Source organism: Rutidosis leptorrhynchoides, chromosome 3 (genome assembly GCF_046630445.1).
Source record: "Rutidosis leptorrhynchoides isolate AG116_Rl617_1_P2 chromosome 3, CSIRO_AGI_Rlap_v1, whole genome shotgun sequence".
Lineage (NCBI taxonomy): Eukaryota > Viridiplantae > Streptophyta > Magnoliopsida > Asterales > Asteraceae > Rutidosis > Rutidosis leptorrhynchoides.
The window spans coordinates 22,370,821-22,389,622 of NC_092335.1; the positions used below are offsets into that span (position 1 = coordinate 22,370,821).

General features: G+C 32.9%; 5 protein-coding genes and 2 long non-coding RNA genes across 9 annotated transcripts; 1 reads left to right on the plus strand and 6 right to left on the minus strand.

Annotated features, from left to right (window-relative positions):
- The first annotated feature begins 707 nt into the window (after positions 1-707).
- On the plus strand, positions 708-3,126 carry LOC139895834 (7-deoxyloganetic acid glucosyltransferase-like). The gene is made up of 2 exons (XM_071878385.1): positions 708-1,237; positions 2,140-3,126. The coding sequence occupies exons 1-2, from the start codon at positions 730-732 to the stop codon at positions 3,066-3,068; spliced, it is 1,437 nt and encodes a 478-aa protein (XP_071734486.1). The 5' UTR covers positions 708-729; the 3' UTR covers positions 3,069-3,126.
- Positions 3,127-3,657: 531 nt separating this feature from the next.
- Positions 3,658-5,291, minus strand: LOC139895835 (uncharacterized). Of its 2 annotated transcripts, none has more exons than XR_011776045.1 (3): positions 5,199-5,291; positions 4,087-4,333; positions 3,658-3,974 (listed from the first exon to the last, which is right to left on the minus strand). It is a non-coding gene; the product is annotated as an uncharacterized lncRNA (long non-coding RNA). The 2 variants fall into 2 exon arrangements; XR_011776046.1 differs by having other exon boundaries at positions 4,087-4,326; positions 5,199-5,282.
- Positions 5,292-5,841: 550 nt separating this feature from the next.
- On the minus strand, positions 5,842-8,262 carry LOC139899758 (uncharacterized). The gene is made up of 3 exons (XM_071882595.1): positions 6,930-8,262; positions 6,248-6,549; positions 5,842-5,973 (listed from the first exon to the last, which is right to left on the minus strand). The coding sequence occupies exons 1-3, from the start codon at positions 8,260-8,262 to the stop codon at positions 5,842-5,844; spliced, it is 1,767 nt and encodes a 588-aa protein (XP_071738696.1).
- A 224-nt stretch (positions 8,263-8,486) lies between these two features.
- On the minus strand, positions 8,487-13,409 carry LOC139899759 (uncharacterized). Its single transcript, XM_071882596.1, has 11 exons — positions 13,238-13,409; positions 12,953-13,048; positions 12,795-12,851; positions 12,497-12,694; positions 12,267-12,395; positions 12,085-12,180; positions 11,753-11,980; positions 11,216-11,654; positions 10,187-11,124; positions 8,821-10,050; positions 8,487-8,554 (listed from the first exon to the last, which is right to left on the minus strand). Exons 1-11 carry the CDS (start codon positions 13,407-13,409, stop codon positions 8,487-8,489), a joined length of 3,651 nt encoding a protein of 1,216 aa, XP_071738697.1.
- Positions 13,410-14,381: 972 nt separating this feature from the next.
- Positions 14,382-15,057, minus strand: LOC139897188 (uncharacterized). 2 transcript variants are annotated; one of them, XR_011776458.1, is made up of 3 exons: positions 14,921-15,057; positions 14,751-14,825; positions 14,382-14,576 (listed from the first exon to the last, which is right to left on the minus strand). It is a non-coding gene; the product is annotated as an uncharacterized lncRNA (long non-coding RNA). The 2 variants fall into 2 exon arrangements; XR_011776459.1 differs by having other exon boundaries at positions 14,382-14,630.
- Positions 15,058-15,594: 537 nt separating this feature from the next.
- LOC139899760 (uncharacterized) lies at positions 15,595-16,772 on the minus strand. Its single transcript, XM_071882598.1, has 5 exons — positions 16,500-16,772; positions 16,260-16,374; positions 16,033-16,163; positions 15,714-15,929; positions 15,595-15,620 (listed from the first exon to the last, which is right to left on the minus strand). The coding sequence occupies exons 2-5, from the start codon at positions 16,283-16,285 to the stop codon at positions 15,595-15,597; spliced, it is 399 nt and encodes a 132-aa protein (XP_071738699.1). The 5' UTR covers positions 16,286-16,374; positions 16,500-16,772.
- A 986-nt stretch (positions 16,773-17,758) lies between these two features.
- LOC139899762 (uncharacterized) lies at positions 17,759-18,267 on the minus strand. Its single transcript, XM_071882599.1, has 2 exons — positions 17,926-18,267; positions 17,759-17,818 (listed from the first exon to the last, which is right to left on the minus strand). The coding sequence occupies exons 1-2, from the start codon at positions 18,265-18,267 to the stop codon at positions 17,759-17,761; spliced, it is 402 nt and encodes a 133-aa protein (XP_071738700.1).
- Positions 18,268-18,802: the final 535 nt, after the last annotated feature.

The following is an 18,802-nucleotide window of genomic DNA, read 5'->3' on the forward strand; positions in this document are numbered from 1 at the left end:
TGAAATAAGCCATCTAATAGAAAAACTTTTGAAGTTTTAACCGGTGACACCAGTGACCACAAATCCTAGATCCGCCACTGTCGGGCACTATCTTCTACCATGTGACCGTAAGCAAAAGCGGACTTATGAAGGGTGCAACCAGGGTCGTACATCTCCGACGAACGAAATTTTTATAAGTGTATTTATATGTTAATGTTCGACGTATTGTATATTTATATTTAAAAGAGGGTTTGCTCTCACTTGTTTTTTTTTTCAAATTATTTCTAACATTTTACATCGGACGAAAAATATTTTAGAATCAATCACCGAACGTAAGATGTCCCTTTAGTGTAGAGTTTCCTTCTTACTTATAGAGGATTAGATTTTTGGAAAACATTATTGATTGGTCATGAGTTTAGCTCAAAATATAATTGTGATAAGTTATCCATGTCGTCACAAACTACGGAAAAAAAAAAAAAAGGTCTAAGAATGTCAATGAATTGAAGTAGTGATTTGGATGATAAAAAAACTAAAATATTCAATATGGCCAGTTGTGACAATGTCAAATAAACTGACATTCACACTAAAAATATGATGATACCACCGTATCTTTTCTCTTGATTTCAAATTACGTACACAGTAATTAATTACCTTCTTTATTTAATTTTTGGTTGCATATAAATCACAGTCACCATTCTCACACAATCATCAATCAAAATCAAAAACTCAATAAACTCAATAATAATAAAAATGTCTATTGCTATTACTACTCATGCCCTGCTTTTTCCTATACCCATGCAAGGCCCCGTTAATTGCATGTTAAAATTAGCGGAATTACTCTGCCTCTCCGGTATCTCCGTTACTGTCCTCAACACCGAATTCATCCAACGAAATTTACTTCGTCACACAAACGTTTTGTCACGTTTCAGCCGTTACCCTAACTTTCGATTCCAGACAATATCTGATGGACTTCCTGATGATCATCCTCGTTCTACGGAACGATTTGTGGAAGTTTTTGAAGGAATGAAAAATGTGACTGAACCTAGTTTTAGAGAAATGATGGTGTCGGGTTGTTTTTGCTCCAATTCTGAGTGTCCGGTTACGGTTATTATACCCGACGGGTCGTTTTCGTTTGCGCTTGATGTTGCTCAAGAGATTAATGTTCCTTTGATTTATTTTGAAACTGTGAGTCCGTGTGCACTTTGGACTTACTTGTGTCTTCCTAAACTTATTGAAGACGGCGAGGTTCCTTTTAACAGTAAGCAAACTTTTATTACTACTGTACTTTTACTAGCAATCTACTCATATTCAGTCATTTATAAAATAATTTATTAATTGTTAAATAATGTACTAGTAGAATAGAATTCGTCAAGTTTTGTTGTTACATGACATAAGGATGTTAAATTTTTAACAATTTTATAATATTTAAACTAACGATTCATAGGTATGATTATTCTTGTTGAATTGTATTTATCATCAAAAGAATTAAGAAAAAGACTACTATGAGATAAACTTAATAACTCGTAATTTTAAGTATTTTATATTTAAAATTAATTAACTTTAATTTTGGCCTTTTATTTCGTTTTATTTCCTTTATTAGTGAAGCAGCCTATTGTTCAGAAGTCATTTTCAAGTTCATTTTATATTTTTTCAAATTCGAATTATCTTAACCTTTTCTTTTGTTTATTTTTTTAATATTTATTGTAAAATATAAATAATAATATATAATAATAAACAATACTTAATATTTAATGTGATCCTCACACATCACTTTTTGATCCATATACACTTTTGTCCCATAAACTTACAGTTATGCCCCTCGATTAATCTAGAGAGTGAAACTTATATTATTATTGTAAGTATAATTAAGGGTAATATAGATATAGATAATTAAGTGTATATGAATCAAAAAGTGGTGTGTGAGAATAACTTCTCAATATCAATTTTGCATATGCGGATACGAACGAGGAAGATAATGACAAATTTAATCATAAACATAAAATATAAAATATAAAATACAAAATAATGCAAGTATATGTAAATATCTATTTTTGTTTGTTTATTTCTTGAAATTGGTACAAGGAAGTTGGTATACTATAATGTTTAAAAACTTGAAATTGTCATTTAAGTGATGTGTATACATTGTTTGACTATATATAGGTAATGACTTGGACGTCTCAATAAAGAGTGTTCCGGCCACGGAAACTTTTCTACGGCGTCGTGATCTCCCCGGCTTTTGTCGTGGTGACAACATAACTAGTCACCTTACGGAGATCATACTAAACGAAGCTCGTTGTGTCCCTCGAGCTCATGGTGTCATTATCAACACATTTGAAGTATTGGATGCATCTATACTAGTTCACTTGCGCAATGTCTGCCCAAACATATATTGCATAGGCCCATTGCATAATTTGTTCAAGTCTTGTCTTGCTATGGAGCCTGAACTAGTGACCCAAACGGTTGGTTCAAATAGTCTTTGGGAAGAAAACCGAACTTGTCTCTCGTGGCTTGACAAACAGCCCGCAAAGTCAGTCATTTACGTTAGTATTGGAAGCTTAGCGATTATGACAAAGGATCAGTTCTTTGAGATATGGCATGGTTTAGTGAATAGTGGAAAGCATTTTTTGATGGTTAAACGGCCAGGGTCGGTTATTGGAGAGTATGATGATAGTCAAGTTGCAAAAATTCTTGTGGACGAAACCAAAAAAAGAGGATTTTTTGCGGAATGGGTCCCGCAAGAGGAAGTTTTAGCCCATTCAGCGATAGGTGGGTTTCTGACTCATAGCGGATGGAACTCAACTATGGAGAGTATAGTGGAGGGCGTACCGATGATTTGTTGGCCACTTAATGTGGATCAACAAGTGAACAGTCGATTTGTGAGTGAAGTGTGGAAGATTGGAATCGACATAAAAGATACTTGTGATAGAGTTGTAATCGAGAAGGCGATTAATGATGTTATCGATTTAAAAAGAAATGAGTTTATAAAGTCTGCAAATGCATTGGCAAATTCTGCTGCTCAAGGTGTTGCACAAGATGGATCTTCATTTAAGGATTTGAACAGGCTCATCAAAGACATAAAGTCGATTTAGGTCCTAAAAATCATAGTCCAATCCAAAATTTGGGTTGTTTTTGGCTACTCTAGCCAAATAGTGGTTGCAATTACGCAAATCAAATAAAGCAATTGTGGCTAGTGAAAAGACTACTGATCTTATCTTTCATTATGTTTTTGACTTTTTCTTATGATAAAAAAAATCAGATTTTTTAACTTACTGGTAATTAAGCATGTGCCCATCACGTGACCTTAAAAATAACGAAAAAACAACACAATATAGAATAGAACTAGTTCAGTGACCCGTGAAAATACGGGTTTAGCATTATTAACATTTCATCAACTTTTATGGATAAGGAAATCTGTTGCCATTAACCACACTTATTTAAATTGATTAAAGAAATCCTACACAACTAAAAGTACTTGACATATCTTCAATTTCTCATCAAACATTATTCCATAAAGTATATGATAGAGTGGAAGTTGCGTGTAAAAATCCTTCTCTTATATGCGCAATGTATCTCATGCCTCGATTCAAAGCGTCTGCCTATTGTAGGTTGTAGTTGACCTAAAGCTGAAATATGATCATTAAGGAGAGTCAAAAGACTACATTGAAAACTTTATTAGAGAAACCTTGTTCAAATACACGAAGTTCAACATAACAGAATACATCAATGTTTTTGCAACTATTAAAAACAACAACATTCAGAACCCGATAAGAATTACAATCAAACACCATAGTCTCAAATTACTTAACAATAGCTGACAAAAGCAAAGCAATCTTGCAAGTTCATCACTTCTCAATCTTCAACCTTGTCTGGAAGTTCAAAAGAAATAATACGATCAACATGTTGAGTTGGTAACTTATCAGTAGATTTCAATTTCAAAAACAGACGGATGTGTGCGTGAGGAAGACCACGATTTTGAACTCCAATTGTGTAAACAACTGCAATGAAGATCAAAGTGTCTAATAATTAAAATTACAATTAAGATATAAAAGAGTATATTTATTTAGTGAATATACACTCACTTAATATCAAAAAAGGGACCGGAGATACCTGATTCAACTTCGCCAAAAACTTGATTCTCTTTGAAGTCTTTAATCATATTATCTACCTTCATTTTAAATACTCTATATGTGATTTCATGTATGTCATCGTGTTTCAATTTCTTATTTTGTAAGAAACGGACCATTTCATGACCTTTTGGTTTGCATGTAACAGTTATGAACACATTCGGATCTCCAAAACGTCTATCTACTGTCATTGCATCCGAATAGTTTTCCATCATATATCAACCTGAAAACTTTAGTGAATGAGGAAGAGAGTATTATTCATTATCAATCTATGTATTCTAATAAACAGATATGTAATTTCTTTAAGAAGTTATTGACATATGAAATACCAAAAGTAACAAAATTGAAGACAAAACCTAAGTTCTCAGAGTAACTTAGTATATAGCCTTAATAAGATTTCACTATAGAGATTAGAGATTGATGTTTATTACACAATACTAAAGACATTAAATCTTTAAAGGGGAACAAAGTTAAAATTATAGATGGAAACAAAGTTTCAAATTCTAGATGATATCATCCCATGAAACAACTCTGAGTTTTGGAAGCAGTAGTACAACTAAGTTAAAAAACCATTACGGATTTGCAACAACCAAAATGTGTTACTGATACATACACACAAGTTTAATGTTCAAAGGTACTTTGTACAAACGTAAACATGGCAGATTTTATAATATATCATCCAAGATTTATGTTATTTGTTGAAGGCTTAGTATTCAAATTGACAGTGACCCTAACTGTAAGTGTAAGTAGCAATTCCTACCCACTGAATCATCAGCTTTCAACATATGTCAAGAAATAGCAACAAACATATAGCTCTTATAAGTGCTTTCAGTAAAAGAAGGATGAAAAAGTGACGAAACAATAACAAATATGGAGTAATACTTATTAGTTGGAGAAACAGATTAAAAAATAACATCTGAAGCATGGGTAAGTCTGCTATCTACATTGTGTTAAATCTTCAGATCTCTGCAAACTGATTTAAAAAATATTTCTTGCGATTCATGAACATGTAAAATTTCTGCATAAAACTAACACAGAAGATATGCATATTTCCAAATTTCATGCGTGAATTAGATAGATTAAAGATGTACAAACCTTTTAGAAGATGGAATTTGGAATATGTAATACTGGAGAGGAACTCTTGATTGAATGTAGATATACTTTTGAGAGATTTTCCAGTGATTTTTTTTGAAGACTAAGAATTATTTGTTAGGTTAGTAGCATTTATTAAATTAATTGATAATTGATATCAACAAACAAACCGTGTGAAAGGTTTAAATTTCCGATAAATTGTAGCAAAAAAAGTGGATGGCATTTATTAAAGGTTATTAATAGAATTAATTACCAATTACCAACTACATAGGAGACTAAAATGCATTTATTCATTGTAATAATAACTTAAAATAAGTTTTATTAGTAGCTAAAAAAACATGACGTTTATATTTATATATATATATATATATGATATGTACATGTATAGACTTTTGCGGATAACTTAAAATTGCAGATTGGCTTCATTAATTTTTAATTTTATTTCTTTTTTGAATAACCAAACATTCATATTAAAACCAAAATCTGGAAACCATGTACACATACTTTGAACTTCAAAGGATTAATGGTGATCAAGATACTAAAACAAAAAATATCCAACAAAACATAACTTAAAGTTTAAAAAAACAAAAACTTCATACAGTTTAAGAGACATTATATTATTATAGAAAATTAAAATCAGGGCTTCTCAATCTTGATGAACTCCAAAAATCCTCATCAATGTCAATAATCTCACTTTTTCGCTTGAGAGTGGGAGTATAGCAATCAGACTGTCACCATCTAATCCAACTACTGAATCGCCATTAAAGGATACAAAACCCTTCAAACACATAACATGGAACCTATGTTAATGTATATATTATATTATGTATATATTAATATTAATAATACATACTTTCAAAATTGCACCTAAAGGGGCAGAAGTTGAGTTCTCGCTTCAAATCATCATAGCTATTCAAACCTACCTGGTGACAGTTAAACCAACAAAACATATTATTGTTATTAAACCAAATATAACAAAAAGGATGTTGATTATAAAGGTGAAAGATAACATACCTAGTGAAAAGTATTATTTATCATAACCTTTGAAGGACTTCTTTGTAGACTACATTGGTTGTAGTACTACCAACATTCATATCTTTATCACAAATGAGTACTTTTAATCCCTTCTTACTCTTTACTCTCGAAATAGCAACGTACAACTGACCATGAGTGAAGACCGGTCGGGGTAAAAATAAACCGACATAAGATAACGATTGACCTTGACTTTTATTAATGGTCATTGCAAAACACATTGAGATTGGAAACTGCTTTCTGATGATCTTGAATGGTAATGATTTATCAGTAGGACTCAATTTCATACGTGGGATCAAGGTTTGAAATCCAATATTTGTACCTGTTAATCATGCATAAATATAGTTGCCATTAAGATAAATAATGCTAATCGTGACTATTTAAAATGTTATAGTTTAATAATAACAACATAAGGAAGCTATAGTTTCAGTCCATAATCGAAAGTCATTAAGTTGGGCAGTACGTTTTCTACACCACCGATGGTCAACAACTTGTTTGAACAAACATTTTTTTTAGTTTAGACCACCCTACAGGTCAACAACAGCAGTAATTTTTTGGGAGTTAGCAAAAGTAATTATGTTGGGGTGTAACTTATACAACTACAAAGCACTAACCTACATGTCAGCAACAAATAGAGATCCCCAATCATAAGTATATAAAAAATAGATTCCACTATTTATGTTTGATTATAAATATTTGTACCTGTTATAACTCTGGCGGTTATCAACGATTTCTCGAGCTTAATAACTGTGAGTCTTGTACCATTACACAAACCATTTGGTTGATCGATGTTTCTTAATAACATGATTGGAACACCAACTTTCAAAACCAACTTGTGGTTAGGAATTCCTGAAAACTTAAGACTGTTTAAAAATTCAGGAGATTGCAAACCATTGTCGGCTGTAATGGAGTTGTCACTCTCATCAACACTATCACAACTCAAGTAAGTGATCTCCTCTCCCGGGACTAATTCTAACAAACGATCATTAATCTTATCAACATGTTCACGTGTCGGAGCAAGAATAGCTCTCTCCTGGAAGTAGGTATGTTGATACAAATTCTTTATCACGTCCGGGTATGTGGAATCAATGATACTCTTGATTGGATCATCACCTTCTTTAATTAAGAACTCGTCCGGTATCTTGATTTCAGCTTCACCATCATTAGGACCTCCAACAATACCATTTCCCACATCTAAGATCCATTTAGCAAATTCCTTCATCTCTGATATATCTTCAGTATTTGATCCGGATTGTAATCTCATGTTTACACTTAACTTGAGAACTTTAATGTGATCCCATAGATATGAAGAGTTCAATGATGCATTCACTATGTCTTGTCTACTTCCTTTTGGGACAACTGGTAGGATTTGTCTAAAATCTCCTCCAAAAACCACAACTTTACCTCCAAACACTTTTTGCTCACTCTCGAGTGTTTTTTGTCGCATAATATCTCGCATAGTCCTGTCAAGAGCTTCAAAACAGTGTTTGTGTATCATCGGCGCTTCATCCCAGATTATTAAAGAAGCTAACCTCAACAAATCTGCAAGTTGGCTGTTGACATTAATAGAACAAAATGAATCTTCCGTAATATTAATGGGAATCACAAATCGAGAATGCGCAGTTCTGCCACCACTTAGCAAAAGTGAGGCAATTCCACTTGAAGCAACATTTAAAACAATTTTTCCTTTAGATCTAATTGCTGTAGACAATGTTTTCCATAAAAAGGTCTTGCCAGTCCCACCATACCCGTAAAGAAAGAAAACACCTCCATCATCATGTTCAACAGCAGACACAATTACTTCATACACACCTTTATGCTCCGGATTCAAACTACTAAATAGATTGTCATGTTCTAATTTCAAAGCTTTACGATCATACCGAAGTTCATCATGAATCAATCTATTCGTAGTATCTATAACATACTCACTGGATGGATATGGCATTCCTGGAAAAAATTTCAATGTACTACCTTGATTACGCAAAAGTAGTTCAATCTCATACAACGTATGATTGTCAATATCCTCTTGCTCCATAGTATATTCTTCATATATATAAATGATAATAAAAATACAATATAAATATTAGTTATAATGAAATATCTAATGACATTAGTAATTAGATAAATAGGGACTGCACTAAAAGTAAAACAATACATGTTTTTTTAGGAGCATGGGGACTGTACAGTGAATATATACCAAAAACTTTTACACCAATTGTTTACAGCAGCACACAATGACCACCATCAACAGTAAAATATTTATACAATTATTCCAGCAACAGAAACAGTGAGAATTGTTGTAGATGGTGAAGGCTTTTCAACTAATTCTGTTTAAGTGGGTTAACAATCAGGATCCAATATACATGCGTGCTGTTTGATGAATTAATAAAATCTTATTGCCTTTCATGAAAAAGCATGATACAAACTTTACTATAAAACATGATTTTCACTTAAGATTGTATATATGGACACTTGTCCAACGTTTAAGTTTAGTATTCATGTCAATGGATATAGATTGCTACTTTAAAAAATAAGTATATTGAAAAATAAACAACTATATAAACAAATTATATAAGCATGTTCAGAAGCAAACCTGGATACTGCAGTCTTTTCCTTTGAATATGTAGTATGTCTTCACCAAGTTCCTGACGACATTCTGACCATACATGATCAGGTCTTGATAAATTGTTAGAAACTAACAACATCACAAATAATGACCTTAAATAACTACCGGATGACCACTGACTTGCTTGTTTAATAGCTTCAACATATTCTTTGTCATCATCTAAAACTCCAAGCTCATAACATGCGTCCTTAAACGTTGGACAAACCTTTCCATTGACCGTCCGAATGTCTTCAAAGCATGTTGGACCTTTAACTTTGTTCAAAAGAATCCTTAAATAATAAGCTTCGCCGGTTGATGGAGGAACATGATGTATTCGTCCTAATTTAAATCGTTGTTTCCTTGGACTCCAACATCTGTTTGTTGCATCCCAAACATACTTATTAGGAAATTCCGTATATGTTAGTTTCCGGGCATCCTCATCAAATGTATTTCTTTCCATCCAACTTGTAAACATAGAATGAGCAACAGAAGGGTTTTCAATAATATCATGAAGGTCATCGTCATCGTCGAAAATAACTGATTGTTCACCAGGAAGATGGAAAGGTAATCTTTCAACAGCAACAGTTCTATAGTGAATTTCGTTTCCAAAAATTCTCCAAGCAGCTTCGCACGCTGAAATATATCTGCAGTCGTAATACTCCTTTATTTCATCGACATTTCTCCCATCCACTTCACCATTCTCATCACTATTCGTCGTAACTATGCCAGCTGTAATTCTGTCAGGTCCTTTGTTTATATACTTAAACAAATATTTGATCGCACCAGTCTGATTACACCATTCTACGTTTATATGGGACTGGTACCTTTTGAGAAGAAAAGAATTGTATGGAACAACAAATCCATTGTTTAGTACAGAATCACCTTTAGAGACATAACATCCATTATCACGTCTTCGATATAGAGGATACCCAGCATCATCAACAGATGTATGTTGTCTAAAAGGTTTTGGAAATAATTTAGAGCATCGCTTCTGGTCATTCATACAAGGACTTTTAGGATTTTGAGTACCACATGGACCATGCAACATAAAGTCAGCCACAAGTTCATACAATTCAGGATCTTTAGATTTGTCTGGTATTTCAGCAGAGATGATATTGTCCACATGCTGTGACGTTGGAAACTTATAAGGAGCTTTCAAAAATAGGCAGATGTGTGAATGAGGGAGTCCACGTTTTTGAAATTCTATTGTGTAAACAACTGCATAAAAATATTGTTTAATTCGCTGGATTAATAACTTTAATGAAAATAAGAAAAATACATGAAAACAAAATCAAATGCATTAAACTGTTACAAATAATTTCATATAATACTTGTACCTAGAGTTTGTACATACCTGCTTCCACCTCTCCAAAAACATGATTGTCTTTGAAATCTTTGATCATACTATCAAGCTTCATTTTAAAAACTCTAGATAAAATATCAGGCCTGTCTTCCGAATTTAAATCCTTATTGTTTAGAAAACGGACAATTTCTGGCCACTTTGGATTGCAAGTAAAAGTTATGAACAAATCCGGATATCCAAAATGTCTGACTATTGCCATTGCATCCAAATAATTTTGCATCATATATCTAGAACCTCCTGTAAATGAAGAAGGCAATATTATCCTCTTTCCGGTGTTAGATGCTTTTGTATTTCCTCCGATGACATTGTTACGTACATCTTTATAGTTATCCGACCTAAGTTTTTTTTTTTGGGAACGTATATATGACAACCTCTCAGCCTCCATCATCGTATATGCGTCAACCAGAAATTGTTGATATAGCTTTTTGGCCATGTGGAGCAAAGAAGGTGTATATAACCTTTCTTGAAGGTAATATGCAAAGTACTCTCTAATGGTCACATCAGTATGACCAGAATTATTATTGCCATCAACATTCCTATGCTTGATACCACGTCTATAACCATCTTGTCCAAGAGGAAATAGTAATGGATACTGAAGGGAGAGGTAACCTGGATGCAATTCACTTATTCTCTTCAACTGGCCTGACTTGGTTTCAACAATAATATCTCGTTCCTCAAAAGAAGAATCTATGTCTCCAACAATTAATCCAGCTACTTCCGAAGCAGTAGGAAGATTATAAGTCCTACCATCGGTGTTCCTTCTCGCTATCAGTCTTAATCTAAGATGTTGGTGTGGATTTTCTTGAAAGCCATCCCTTGCCATTATATAAGAAATAACATAAGGATTGCAAGCATCCAAAACTTTCTTAATCTCACTGATGAGTTCGGGATCAAGTGAGTCATTAGATTTCTCAACTCCACCTCCAATTCTGTTTGTAAAAAAAAATTCAGTTAACAAAATATAAAAGTTTTATAGAATGTAATAATATAATCGATGAATGATATGTATGCCAAATATACCTTGCAGCATTCATGCGATGATGGACTTCATTTTCCGTATCGTAAATGTATAGTTGTGAAAATTTTGGATTACAACCATCATTAGGGAGAAGACTTCCGGTGAGATGACAATTCTGCCCCGATAACCTAAAGACATAGGGACCACGTCCATTATTCACAGATTTATCGATTTTACCTCCCATCGAAGTGAAAGAAAACATATTGTTGTAAGCCCTAACATATTTCATAAAACTTTTGCTCTTTTGATGTTTGTTTTGATATAACCTCGTGAACAGAAGTGGAGGGTTTGGTATTTCTGGCAACTCAACTTTTCCTTGACCACAACACATCGAATACGAAGATTTCCTACCATTATGATTGTTTGTTAGTGTTTCAGAATGCCAAAGAATAGCACGGCACATGCTACAAATCGATAATGGGTCTCCGTGGTCCAAATAATCTGCATCAAAGAAAGGAAATTGAAAAAATTCCATTAACTCTGTGTATTAAGCATATTCGATAGTATATAACATTATCATATAATATGTATAATCATACCTTTAGAAATTCCATATAACTTTTTTATTTCCAACAATTGAGATTGTTGATCCGGTATTTTAGGTATTTGAATATCAAATACTGGGACAACAATATTAGGATTAACTCTTGCTTGACACTTATTCTTCCTTGTTGCTTTTGGATCTCGACAATTCGAAATATTTAAATTGTGAGTACTAATATTTGAATGAAGCAGATTGTTGTTTTGCACTTCAGTTGTGTGAATTCCTGAACAGAAAAAGAACAGCATATAACATAACATATACGTAGATATAAAATTGTCAATGATAATTAAATTAATTATTTACTATGAAAAAAATATAGTGTAATACCAAAAGATCCTCTATAGTCGGACGGTGTATCATTCAGTGACGTAGATCCGGAGAGAAATATCTCACGGGTCAAAACAGATAAAGGAGTATCGAGGCCTGTTATAGTATGTACAATGATTAGATGTGTAACAATTTGCAGTTAACTATATTTCTTCACGATTACTTTCATAACAAAATCATACCAAGCGAATCATAGTGTGTACGGTTAGGCTTATGAATTGCCATATTAGGAGTTACACAAGGGTCCGTACTCGATGGAGATCCTATGTAATTGATTTCAGAAAAGGTGCTTGAACTTGGATGTAAAGAACCTGAAAAATAAATAGTTACGTTGATCCAACTGTGGCGTTCCGGGTGAAATAGTAACATATTAATTGATTAATATGTTACTAAAATGACTATGGAAACTTACATTGATCTAAATGTGGTGTTCCGGGTGAAATAGTGCTCATGACAGTTGAGGAGTCTTGTACTTGTAGTATGTTTTGACTTTTTCTTCTTGTATTAGGAAGAATAGTTGTGCGATGTTGTGTTTGTTGAGAGCTACTTGTAGGGCTATTACTTGAAAGAGGATTAATTATCAAACTGCCTTTTGATTGATGTCTTTGACCTGATAATACCCAACATATAATCAGCTTAAATCAATGATTCATAATGGTCTTGTAAATAGTTATACTTGCCTAATAGAAATTGCATTATGAAGTACTAACCACAATAACTTGTATATGAGTTACCAATGACACTTGAATTCCTTTGTGTCAAGCATACTGTTAGACAATCAAAATTTGGTTTAAACACAATACAACATAACAAATTAAATGAAAATCATTTAGGTAAAATTTACTCAAACAACAATAATTCAACTTACCATTGGAAACATTAGTTAGTGGACTTGTAGATGACCTTGTGTATGTAGATTGTTGAGTAATGTTTATATCTTCAGCGGTATTCGTATACCTTGATACTGCAACTATGAATACATTATGCAGTAACACTAAACAATGTAGCACATCCACAATACCACAAGGATAATACGCTTACTTAAAATTTGTGCGAAAAGTAGTATGAACTTCACTTTTGAGTGCCTATAAGTTAAATCTACTCGTACAATTATACTGCTGGCAATGAATCCAAAACAAAAATCTATGTGTACCTTTTTTCGCAGCTGAGAGAAGAGTTCTTGAAGAAGATTTGTCTTTACTTCGAGATGTTGATGCTGGTAAGTGATTTTCTTTATTTGCATTCGAATGTGCACCATTGCTTCTTCTACTATTAAGAACTGATATGCTATGTTGTCTAACTTCTTTAGAGCTGTTATGATTCATTGTATTCTGTAATGGGTAATGATATATTTTGTTTCAAAATTAGTAGTGCGTATTAAATGTTAATATCATAGGAAAATCAAATTGGTTCAACATATGAAGTTCATTTAAGTTTAGAAGATACATGGAGAAGAACATGGATCTAAAAGTAATTTAAGATACCTGGAGAAGAACATGGGTCAAAAAGAGATGCTAGGAATGTGAATGGTTTGTTTAGATGAAAAGAGATCTTGAATACCCACTAATCAAGAAATATTATGCACATTACCATATGTTAATGATTACATTTATCCGCTCACATTCCTATGAAAGTATATGCATTAAGTATTAAAGTTGATTTAATGTAAAAATTATAAATTATATATGTAGACATTTAACGCCACCACCTTCATTTATTATTATTTTTTTTATCACAGCCCCTTCGTTCTATCTTCTTTTCTTTATCCTATTAAAAAAAATTAAACACAACTCTAAATTTCATCTTAAGTGCCGATTTCTTTTTTTGATATTATATTATTTTTTCGCAAGTAGTCACGTATACAGGAGTGTTTGTCATTTTGAGATATTGGACGTCTGGAACATGTAACAATTACAGCCCAAATGACAATTGTTCAGAAGCCCAACTCTTAGATATTATACAGGCTAATCAGCGTCTTATAGACCAGCTGGCCCAACACTCTACATCAGCTTCGTTTCCTGCTGTTGGGCATGCTACAGCTCCGACCCAATATCTCAATTGGTGAAGTCACAATTTTAGTGGATCATAACACTGATTTCTTGTATAAGTACTTAGACAAAAAGCAGAATAGTTATAACAGAAAAATAAATACTTGAAAATGATGTAAAAAGGGTATTCCAATATCAATCATATTGATTGCCAAAATAGGAACCCATGTTCACATTCTTTTACATTCAAAGACCAATGTTTTTGCTATGTGGAAGAAAAATCAAAACATACATAGAAATCATCTAGCCAAAAGAAAGCATGGAAACATACATAACACCAAGTTCAAAAAAACACATATAAAGGACAATGAACTAAAACAACTAATCTCAAGGCTTCTCAATCTTCACTTCAACGAACTTCTTCTTCTTAGTACATGAACTGTCACCAACACCATCATTCTCCTCAATTTCACTCGCACGCTTTAAAGATGGACTGGATTGAGTCTGAGAATCAACATCCAGTCCGGTTGATGAATCGCCAGTATAGGACAGAGAACCCTGCAAATATATTACAACAAAACAACATTAAGGTATTATGTATTATTAATGACAATGACCATGTTCGAGGAAGTTGTTTAATTTATTATGTACTTATGAAGAGTTATAATTTATAATCACCTTATTTTCAAGATCTTCAGCTTGAGAATCATCAATGTTTATGATAGGGTTTCTTTCGATTTCTTGGTCACCATTCTATTAATATCAATAAATGTCGCGAGTTAGTATCTGAAAAACGGCGAGAAGTTCGTATTAACAAAAGTCTTTATAAGTTTCCCGTGAACATCTACCTGGTTTTCAGGAATCAAGTTAATGAAATCAGAGATTGTGGTAGGATCCGTGCAAACTTTGTTGACTGTATAAACGTCATAATCAAAATCGGTATTAAAACTGGAAACTTCCACCTTGAACAAAACATTTTTGTCCACCAAATGAGAAAACTCATCAGGAAAGTCATCATTCCCATCCTGAAAAACATACATGATTATTACAATTTCATCAATATCACCGTAAAAGGCTGTTATTTAGATACAACTCTAAATAGTACTCCGTATATGGTTGGTTAATTTTACCAACCTTTTGTTGTTTGTCATGTATCTCAGATGCTCGTTTTTTGATTAATTTCATCACAGGAGTATCAAACATCACAAAATTTGCAGTACCATTAGCGTCCTGAACTCTAATGTGAACTTTAAAGCTATAATTTTAAGCATAGGCATATAGTAAGCATCATACACTTAACAACAAAAAACTCAAACAATCAAACAGAAAGCAACAAATATATATGAGATTACCTTACAAAGACAGCAGCAATCATTTCCTTGCATTTAGGGCAGTATAGCTTACCTTCATCAACAGTGGCATTACCTTCAATGTCGTTCACAATTTCTGACTTTTTCAAAACCTTCTTTTTGCATTTTCTGCAACCAATATAATTCCACACATGCTCCTTTTGAAAAGTATTTCAGCTAAGACCACACAAATCATAGGCTGCAAAACATTAATATAAAAGATTTAGAAATAGCATATTCAAGTCTGATTAGTTACAAAAGTAGATCGGATCATATAATACCTCAGTCGAACCAACTATATCCGCGATAGTCTTTTTCAGTATCGGGTTAAGAAAATCCGATACACCAGAATGAGTTACTTGGCTAGAAAGAACACTACCACCTTGACTTGATGAAGCATTGGCAATCTTAGAATTAAACGTTGCTCTAAACTCAACGATTTCAGGAACATCATTATCATCTATCCACATCTTCGTTCCAAACTTCGCATTTTGAAAAGATAGAGTTCCTAAAAATGTATTCAAAGGCATGTAAATAGTTTAGAAATATTCGATTTTGTCATTTCTTATAGCATTATGAACATAACCCATTGTGTAAACATTATTAAGTACCTTTCTCCACCCATAGTCTTATCCTACCAAACTGGAGTAAAATCACAGTCCCTTCTCTTTTGGTAGCAGAAACATAATCATGAAATTTCTGTGCATAGTCATCCCATAGTTGAAGTTTCTCTATCACTCCACTACAGAATAGAGTAAAATATTAACGCAAATGTACAACATATAAGATGTATAGTTATAGATATTTATTATTTAGCTAAAAATGGGTGTTAGATTACTTCTCGTCTTGTACATCCAAAGTCATTTTTTTCCCTATTTCACCTCCTTCACTTCCATCTTTCGTTTTATTGTACACGTCCAGATCAGTGCAATGTTGAACAACCCCAATAATATCTATAAAAAATGAGTTCAAAAGATACATCTAAGCACATTAACGACCATACGCATCACCATTATATGTATATGTATAAATATGGAAAGTAATCGAATACAAATTATATCTAAGAATGTGTCAGTACCAACGGGTAAATGTTCATTTTGACCATGGAGAGAAATCTCAGAAAAAGGAAAAAAAAATTGAAACCGTTAACAGGGCCATTCCAGCTTAAACATCTGCACAACTTTGTACCACGCAAGAAGGTTAATTTGTACTTATGCTGGGTCATGGGATATTTCAGCTTCTTATTGTCACCCACAATAAACTTGCTTAACATGACCATAGCACCTTCTTCCAGAACCGATTCAAAGTTGTGCATTAAACCATGCTTCACAGTAGCATGAATCTTATCACTCTACAAAAGCAACATACATAAGATTAATTATTATAAATCAATAATAAAGTTATGAGATATGTGCATCTTTTAAACATGAAAATCAGTATGAAAAATACCTTTTCATCCATTACTATCATCTCAACATTATAGTAAGTTTTCCACACACTTAGAAGCTTAACCTTAAGCTTCCATGAATCTTTGATAGTATCAAGATCTTCAATGAAATTGTAAGATTCGTTAGCCATTGAGATTGTGATATTATTGTATTTGTGTATGTGTATCTGTAGTTGAGTGAAGTTTAAGTTGGAGAGTGGGTCACTATATATAGAGGGATAATGACCTAATAGGGTTTGAGTTGTTTTCCTTGTGGGACGAATTTTTTAGTCAAATGTAATCAAATGCATATTTTTTGGAAAAGAAAATAATATCACGCCATGTTGATATTGGAAAAAGAAAACTGCTATTCAATGATGACATATATTGGGTACTTAAAAGTTGGCGTGTGATATGAGGTAAAAGTACATTATGTTTGGTGGTTTCCAAAAGTATGTGCTTAAAGTAGATTCTGTATTATGATATATGAAATTGTTTGGTGGTTTTCAAGGATAGTTGTCGTGTAATATTGGAAAGATGTCATATTTGTTATTTAATTATTTAATTATAGATAATATAATATGGTAAAATTTACATATAAAATTAATTACTGCAAAATATGACATCATCAATGACATGATATAATTGTGTTAAAGCACATGGTACAACATCTTAAAGCATGTGATTGCATCACCTTAAACTCCCTTTTTATAGATAAGAATAGATTATTACTTTATTATACAATTTTTTTTTTGAACGACAATATTATTAATAAACCCGAAAAGGTACAAAGAGTCCACACAAGATGATACACATAACGATACCGAGCTAGAATCCTATGTGAGCATCTAAACAAACTAACGCACTAAACACGAAATACAAATACTCAAGATAGCAAAACAATTACAAAACTAAAACATAGGGATTGTGCAACCAATCAAGCCAATCGATATTTTTCCTCTTGTATCTTCCTAATCCATTCAAAACTCTTTACTTGAATATCACACAAGGCAACCGGAGGAGACCAACACGACTTTTTGAATATCATTTTGTTCCGATTTTTTCAAATTAGGTATACGCTTGCCCAAATCATTGCTTGCCAAATCTTCGCACCATCTTCCGAACATTGCAAATGAGGAGATTCGCCCAAAATATCTTCGAGACTTTGTTGATTGTATACGATATCCCACCACATGAATACTTTTTCCCAAATTTCTCGAACCTTTTTACACGAAAGTAATGCATGATTCACCGTTTCGACCTCGTCGTCGCATAAGGGGCAAAGGACGGAATGAAGATCAATACCCCGCTTGTCAAGTTCCGACAAAACGGGCAATCTATTCCGCCTAGCCCTCCATACGAAGACCTCCACTTTTTTTTGGAACAAGGAGATTCTTTTGAGTCGGAATACAAGAAGCATTGGAGGGATAACACGACATCATGATATGTTTTGTAAGAGACTTGGTATAAAATTTACCGGACCCGCAAAGAAAACAAGTCTTTATTAGATAATTACGTATAAGTTATCAAGTTTTCAATTTTTTCACTCCTAATTATTGATTTCACCACTCAATCTGGTCAACAAGCAGGTACTTCTCTCGTTCCCTACTATGGCGATTACCATCTCATCTTCATCTATTAAATATTTATGTATTACGAGTATACTATTATGTATACATTAGTATTAAATATGTTATCTTTTAGGCTTAAGTTGAATCGACTTATTCTTCTAAATTTGGGTAAAATTATAAAATCGCTATTAAGAATCTAAACGCACGAAATCTTAAGTTATCACTTTTGAATCGACGATTATGATCTGATCTATATACAGCACACTATCACCTAACTAAATTAGGTTATTCGTATGTTACTGCAAATTCAACAGATATTGTGTTGGTTATCTAGATAGAGATAGTATCTGTAATAATATCAATGAATCTATGGAGTTATACATT